Source organism: Manacus candei, unplaced genomic scaffold (genome assembly GCF_025592945.1).
Source record: "Manacus candei isolate 608988 ecotype Guabito, Panama unplaced genomic scaffold, ASM2559294v1 h1tg000028l, whole genome shotgun sequence".
NCBI lineage: Eukaryota > Metazoa > Chordata > Aves > Passeriformes > Pipridae > Manacus > Manacus candei.
Window position 1 is genome coordinate 29,469,432 of NW_026138076.1, and position 7,566 is coordinate 29,476,997.

At 53.4% G+C, this 7,566-nt stretch overlaps 2 protein-coding genes across 2 annotated transcripts; both read right to left on the minus strand.

The window, feature by feature from the left end:
* Window positions 1–277: 277 nt before the first annotated feature.
* On the minus strand, window positions 278–2,498 carry LOC127472510 (sulfotransferase 1 family member D1-like). Its single transcript, XM_051790863.1, is given in 9 exon segments — window positions 278–869; window positions 871–934; window positions 1,059–1,239; window positions 1,327–1,421; window positions 1,521–1,647; window positions 1,742–1,839; window positions 1,939–2,064; window positions 2,139–2,236; window positions 2,238–2,498. Coding segments are annotated over 9 exon segments (861 nt in total). The 5' UTR covers window positions 2,270–2,498; the 3' UTR covers window positions 278–829.
* A 3,535-nt stretch (window positions 2,499–6,033) lies between these two features.
* AP5S1 (adaptor related protein complex 5 subunit sigma 1) lies at window positions 6,034–7,566 on the minus strand. Its single transcript, XM_051790864.1, has 2 exons — window positions 7,214–7,566; window positions 6,034–6,716 (listed from the first exon to the last, which is right to left on the minus strand). The coding sequence occupies exons 1-2, from the start codon at window positions 7,369–7,371 to the stop codon at window positions 6,290–6,292; spliced, it is 585 nt and encodes a 194-aa protein (XP_051646824.1). The 5' UTR covers window positions 7,372–7,566; the 3' UTR covers window positions 6,034–6,289.

Consider the following 7,566-nt stretch of genomic DNA (forward strand, 5'->3'; position numbering starts at 1 on the left):
TTAGGGATAAAACAACCCCGTGAGGCTGTATTGCCAAAAAGCTGCAATCTTAGAAACTCTGGAACAGGCCAGAAATGGAGTGTAAGTGGGGCACTTGGGGCTCCAAAGCACACCCTTGCCCCAGGGGGACAGGGAGTGGTTTGCTCTGGCCATCCCAGAGCAAGGGCTCAGTGCAACCAGGTTGGAGGTTACAGGGTGGGTTCCCTATCCAGCAAGGACGGTGATGTTGCTGAACCCGGCCATACGCCAGCAGGGGGTGTTTCTCTTCACCTTTGTTCCATAGACTATGGGCTGCCAAGCTCCAGCTGGGTCAGGGAGCCTGGGGAGAGCCTCACCACCACCCACTATGTCAAGAAACTTGCCACGACCTGGAGCCATGAAAGCTCCTGTGCACACAAAAGCCATGGCAGCAGTAGGTTTGCTGGTGCTTTGGGGTTTTTCAACTCTTCACCGATCTTTGCTCCCTCCAGGCACCTTGGTAGGCTGGGTCTGGGGCACCCAAGCTGACAGGGGCCAGTGGTGGGTTTTGGGAGGATGCATATTCCCAGTGATGCCTGACCATCACCAGCCAAAAATCCACTGTGTGTGCTCACCTTCTCTCCTGCTGATCATGGAGGTTCTCCCAGACACTGCCTGGAATTTGGGGGGTTCAGCCTCCCCCCTGCAAGAGGGGGGGAGTAATTTCTGCAGGCAATGACTCACTCTCCATTTATCACAATTTATTGCAAGGGGGAAAGTAAATCAGTGCAAGGATGCTCCATTGGGACCCACCATCTGCACCAGGGGAGCAAGGAGAAGCAGAGTCCTTCCAGAAAGGGGGATGAGCCCCTCACATCTCCATCTGGAAGTGGAGGTCAGAGCCTGCCATGGTAGTGCCAGTCGAAGTGCTCATTCTGGGCCACAGTGAAGTAGTTCTTCCAGTCTCCACAGATCCCTGGGGGCAAGAAAGCAAGTGGGGCAAATCTCGAGACACACAAAATATTTGCAACCACGGCTGGGGGCTGAAATACAACGTAGGGACATTCCTCCCAAGCCCTCCACCACTGGCCAAATCCCACCTTTACGGAGGAAGGGGGAGAGGTTGTGGTCCATCAGGGCAGTGGGCATGGTCTCATAGTTGGCAGCAGGGTTCTTCTTCATCGCCTGGAAGGCAGTGTTGTGAAGGATCCTCTCCACCGTTCCCTCTGCCACCTCCTTGCCCAGGAAATGCAGGATCTTCTTCACTTCCTGACGTGGGTCCTGCAGGGCAGTTGACATGAGGAGGCTGCCAAAAACGCTGGGTGGGGGGGGGCAACCAGGGCACCTTGCCCCTCATCCCACCCTCACCTTTTTCATGTCCTCAGAGAAGAGCTACAGGCTCTTCTCCTCCTTCCTTTTCTCCCACCAGCCCTGCACATGGTCATACCAGGACCTGTAGGCTGCTGTGGAATATGGTCAAGGGATTAGCTAAAAAGCAGGGCAGCAGGGGATGTCCTTCCCACCAGCATTTCAGGGTGGGCATCCTGTGGCTCAGCCCTCACCTTTGCCAGCCAGGAAGGTCTCCAGGAACTCAGCCAGTGTGCCAGGGTCAGGGTGTAACTTGGCCATCTGGTAGAAGTAGTAGTAGGAGAGGACAACATCCTTGGGGTTGCGGGCCATGTAGATAATCTGGAGACAGACAAGGATGTGGTTGGAAGATAGAGTAGTGCCTACTCCCTGCCAACCCAGATGGGGAGAGAGGCAGGGGCACCTGCAGCATTACCTTGCAGTTCTTCTCCCAGAAGGACTGTGGGAGGAGCTGGACTGGGAGATAGGTCATTACGAGCCATGGGTATGGGGTGTTCTCCAGCTGCTCAACACCTGTGGCACAGGGGGCTTAGAGGTGTGAGCCCCAGCACGCTCAGCCAGACCCCAGTTCTGCTCCCTCCCCACCCAGGGAGCCAGGCTGGGGAAGCTCACCACTCGGTATCCCAGAGTCCTTCATTTCCAGGAAGGGCACACGGTTGTAGATGGCATCCCGTCAGCATTTCTTCACATCGCCATCTTGGTAGATCATGTCCATGATCTCGCTCAGCCACGCCGTGCCTGCAGCACAGGGACAGCATTGCAAAGGCTGGTGTCACCTCATCCTCCCTTCACCCTTCCCCAGGGCCACTCACCTGATTTGGGGTAGGTGGAGATGAGCAGGTCATCTGGACGGGCTTGGAAATCCTTCACCTGTGCCCAGCCCTCAATGAACATCTTGTAGAGGGGGGATACCCAGCTCCTCCCTGACACTTTCCTGCTCCATGGCTGATGGTGGATCCTCACAGTGTTGGCTGTCCTCCCTGCTGGCAGCCTCCACAACCTTGGGACTAGCTGGATCCTGTGGCAGCACTGTGCCCAGGGCAGTGCCCCACTGAGCAAAGTTCAGCCTGGATCACATGTGGCAGAGGTGTTGCCAATGCCAGTGCAAGAGCCAGGGGCATGGCCTATTCCCCAGCAGGATGCCACCTTGACATCTGTGGTGCCAGCCATGCACTAAGCCCAAGCCGTGATGGGTAAGGAATGGAGCCCACCATCACCTCTCCTCCCACTTGTCTGTGCTTCTCCCTCAGCTTCAGCCCCTTTAATAGGTGCCACAAGGTTCTATAGCTGCAGACACCTCTACCACCCTATTCCTGCTGCAGCTGTACCTATCAAGACTCTGAGGCCTCTGGTCCCCAGGAGCCTTGGCACCTCCACCCTCCCGCCCCGCCCAAGTGGTAATGGTTAACAAAAGCTGGCTCAGCTAAGGAGCATGGAGGATGGGAAGCAGGTTCAAAAGGCCAGCAGCCAGGGTGTGGGGCAGTTTTGGGGTGGGCTCTGCCTCCCTCCCTCCCTGCCCTGTGAGCACTGCGTTGCCCCTGCTTGTCCTGGCTGGGGACCAGACTGGCTGGGACCTGGCCGAGGGTGCTGCAGGCGGAGGAGTGCCTCCCTCCTTGCCCTCCGGGGTGCTCCTTTGATGCTTCTTTTAGGAAAGTGCTGAGTACACTGAACTTCTCCATCCTGGGTGATGTGACCCAGGTTGTACAGGGCTGGGACCTGGCACGGTGGAGCAGGTGCTGCTCCTGCTGCAGGAGATCGAGGAGAAGCAGAAGGGAAGTGGTGCCTGGCCCAGGCCAGGTCAGCAGGAACTGTGGGAAAGGGGGCACCAGTGCAGGATTTAGAATCTGTGCCATTTGAAAAAATATGATCACACAACTCTGACTTTTTATGTCCAATGAAGGAACTGGAAGACAGTAAATGCATTTATTACCCTGACAAAAAGTGAGATGTAGCATTTGTCATCTGATGATGAGGAAGTAACATTATGACCCTTAATTAAAACTGAAACCACAGATGATGGTCAGGGTCAGCAAACTGCTACCAAAATGGAGCTGCATACGGAGACTGAGATATCAAAGTTCCAGGAAAAGTACAGCAGACTTACGAGGGATGTAAACATATAGGGTGATCCCAATGACAGGGAACCAGGGAAAGATGATTCTTTATCTCCTTCAACCCCCCCTGAACCAGACCTCAGGGCAGAGCAGAAAATTACTCCATTAGATCTGATTCAGTGGCTGACTTGCAAGAGAATTCTGGCCATAAACCAGGTGACACCGAAATCCAGCAAGTGGAATCCTATGAATGCATACAAAATAATGGCCCATACATTCAGATTCCAGTTGGTTCTCATCAACAATTAATTGCTAACACCATTGAAACACTCCAAGACAATGTCTCTTTGGCTCTTGGTTGTATTCAAGCCCAATTGTGCATGCAAGATATGACAGCTGCTATCATATGGGAAAGTGAAGACAGTACTTTGCTCACTGAGATTAGGAAGGTAATTTGGGAAAATAGTTTAAAAGAAACTTCCTGTCCTGGTGGCATTTAGTCAACTTTACCTATAACCTCAAAAATTATACGGTCACTGCCTTTGTGTTAACAGTGCTTAATGCTAAAGTGTAAAAAATATATCTCATCATGCTTTAGGATTAATTTATAATGGAACTGTATTGTACCCCACAGAACATAGGGTATGGGCCTAGAAAGAAGGGGAAAAATGGCAAACTACAGAAGTCGATGCATGCATTGTGCAGGAACAACAAGGATTTATCTGTCAGGAAATACACTAAGGGCTCAAGACACTTCTCTTGATACTGAGCAAAATATGCCATTTTGAAATTTGATCAGATTGCAACACAGAAAAAATGCATGTGTATGCAGGCAAGAGATGTGTTTGCTTAGGAACACCTTGTGATCATGTAATTGTAGATAAGCAGGTAGTAATAACAAAAAATCATTCTAACATTTGTAAATTTGTTCAAATCAAGGGGTGGGATTTCAATCATTCAGCTCTGATTAACTTCTACCAGTTGTTGAAATCTAAGTACACCTCGATCTTAGCTTTAAAACCCATTCCCACTGGTATGAACCTCACACTGGTAAAAAAGGTGCTACAACATGAGGACCTGAGATGACTGTTGAAGCAAGCACAAGACAACAGACAAAAGACTTTGATTACTGTTCACCAAGATGTGGAAAAAGTCCACTGGGTGATGGAATGGGTGAAGAAAGATGGGGAACACCTCTGGTGTGACATTTTATTTGGATGGTCGCCAACAGCAACGTGAATTTTTAACAAAATGTGGCACTGTGATTGTTCTTTTAGTATTAACCTTTCTGCTTTTCATTTTGGTAATTGGATTGTATGTTAAGGTGTGGAGAATTATGGAGAGATTATCCCAAAGCTTAGAGATAATTTACAGAATGCATTTGCCCCTCCCTCTACCTCTCTTTCCCTTCTTTTCCCTTTTCAAGGGATCACCTTTTCAAGGGCCCTATTGATGTTTGAGCCCTAGGGTGGTGTAGAAGCCCAGAAGAAAATGGGGACGATGTGTAAATCTCAAACACCAACAGCAGGATGACCATGGAGCCAACCAAGGACTATTGGAACTAACATGCCACAAGGAAGAACAAGATGTGACTGGATAAAGGGGCCATGCAGAGGTAGGGCAGCACTTTTCTGGGACAAACATCCTTGTTCTAGTCCACAGAGACACAACTAAAAAAATAAGACAGCATCAGCATAGAAGCAGGCACATACTGTCAACCAAAGGTCAATGTGATAGGGGGAGACGAGACCATCCAAGATGCCCAACCCCCCCAACCCATTTCCAGAAGGGTGTGAAAGAACAGACTGCATGAGAACTAATTTGCATAGAAAGTGAGAAATCTGTCTTCAGGGCAGGGAAACCTATCTATAAAAACGTACCCCCACCAAGCCTGGGCTGTGTCCTCGGAACCCTGGACATCCCATCAGTTGGATGGATGGAACCAGGACTGGTGATCTCTCTTTCCTTTCTCTTCCTTCCTTCCTTCTTTTTTTCTTCCTTCTTCTCTTTCTCTCTTTCTTCCTCTCTTTATTTCTCTGCCCCTTTAATTCATCTCTTATTTTCTCTCTTCCTTTTCATCCTACCCCTTTTTCAAAAACCCACTACCATGTGCTTGTATAGTAGGTCAGGGGCCTCCAGGCAGAGCCACGCATGCCACCTCCTGGTTCCCTGACTCTCCCAGCACTCAGAAACTGCTAGGATAGAGCCCTGATCCCCACTGCACCCTGGTGGCAGCTGGAAGAGCTGTGCAGTTTGGTGCCGGCTCCAGCCACCTCCCAGGATGTCACATAGGTCCCCTGTTCCCAAGCAGCATCACTCGGTGACAACCAACCCGCTGTGTCAGGCGCACGGCCACATCTTGCCTCGCTACCTGTTTTAAATAAATCCCCCACCCAGTGACCCTGATGCACCAGGCCTGGTTGCACACCCCCGGCTTCCCCATGTTCCCTGGGGTTCCTCCTGTCCTGAGGTGAGCTCCCATCCCACAGCAGAGGGGTTCTGCACTGCCTACAGCCAGGTCTCCCCTGCCAGGAACCCCCCACCTGCCCTGTAACATCCAGCTGGGGTAACCCGGCATCCCTCTTTTAATGTCCATTCACGGCCATGCGGAGCCACTGCCCGCTGTCACGAGCGCATGGAGCGGTGCAAGAATACAGCGCGGGAAAACGGTGCAGGAACACAGCACTGTTCCAGCTCCAGATGGATTAATGGGGATGGCTATTAGCTCTCCCACAACAAAGTTGGGGGATAAATGGATTAAAATCCCACTCTTTGCCTGCATGTTGCTCTTTATTCCTGAGCTACTTTTCCCATCCATCCTGCTGGGGCTTGGCGACCATCTCGGATCCTTCCCTTGTCTCTCCCCAATGAAAAATATCCAAGTGGTGGGCAGGGATGTCATCTGTAGCTCAGCGGGATGCTTTGATGCCCAGCTCCCGGTCCACTGCCTGGAGGAAACGTTCATTGAGAAAAAGCATCTGCCCATGGGGCAGGAGACGATCCAAGAGGGCATCAGCAGCATCCTGACGGAGCAGGACATCAGCACCAGGGCTGAGGAGCCGCAAGGAGATGAGCAGGCGGGGAGCCAGGCGCCGCAGGGTGATTTCAGCCAAGGACAGATTTTCCTGGGGGTCACAAACCAAAGCACAGGCGAGGGCCAGCACTGATAACCAGACTACTGTCACCCGCTCAGGGAAGGGGTCTCCAGGGGGCATCTGGAAAAGCCCCCCCGGAGCATCTTGGAGTGACACCGGCTCATCAGGCAGTTGGGGGAGCTGTGGGGAGGACAGGTGGCCCAGCGATGACTGAAGCAGCTGGCACTGGGAAGCCACTTGTCTGGAAGAGAAAGAGGGGACCCTTGTGTTATGGACTCCTGCCTCATCCAGGGATAGAGTGACCCCCTCTACTGGGGACACAGGGTCCCAGCATCCCCAAAAAAGGCGTATCTGATGAATGGGAGGGATCATGGTCCTGGGGTTCCCGCTGAGCCCTGTCCCCCCATAAGGGGGCTGCCACAGTTCTGGAGGTCCCACTGAGCACAGGCTCCCCTCAGGAAGGGAGGGTGTCCCACAGTAAAGGGGTGTCTCAGCCCTGGGGGTCCGGCAAAACCCAGGAGCCCCCACATCAAAAAGAAAAGGAGGCATCATGGTTGTGGGGGTCCCAGGGAAAGGGATGGAGAGTCACAACTCCAGGGGCTTCAGGGAATGGAGGGGATCACAGGGGTCCGACCGAGCCCAGCATCCCCAGGAAGGGGTTTCCCATGGAGGGTGATGTCGCTGCCCCGAGACGGGGGGTTCTCTCGCTGCCCCGAGGCGGGGGGTTCTCCCGGCTACCTGGCCACGACCAGTAGCTGCTCCTTGCGGCGAAGGCGCTGCCGGGGACCCCCGAGAGGGGTCCCAGGAGAGGTCCCGAAGGCGCGCGCGTACAGCACGCGGCAGGGAGCCTGCCCGGCCTGCCCGCCCGGCGACAGCAGCACGAACGCCCGGACCATGGCCGAGACCGCGCCCCGCGGCCCAGCCCAGCCCAGCCCAACTCCTGCTCCGGCGGAAAGGGCGATGTTGGCTCGGGAAAGGAACGGTGGTGGCTCGGGAAAGGAGCGGTGCTGCTTCCGGAAGGGGCGGCAGGCGGCGGCCGGAGGGAAGGGCGGAGGACGCGCAAACGGCGGGCTACGATTGGCCAAAACTCC

What these genes read in the sequence shown, in the direction of transcription:
- AP5S1 (XM_051790864.1), bottom strand. Translation starts at nt 7,371, where the DNA reads ATGGTCCGGGCGTTCGTGCTGCTGTCGCCGGGCGGGCAGGCCGGGCAG. An exon ending in CAGCTACTGGTCGTGGCCAG is followed by an intron (nt 6,717 to 7,213) that starts GTAGCCGGGAGA and finishes TTTCTCTTCCAG; the next exon opens with ACAAGTGGCTTCCCAGTGCC.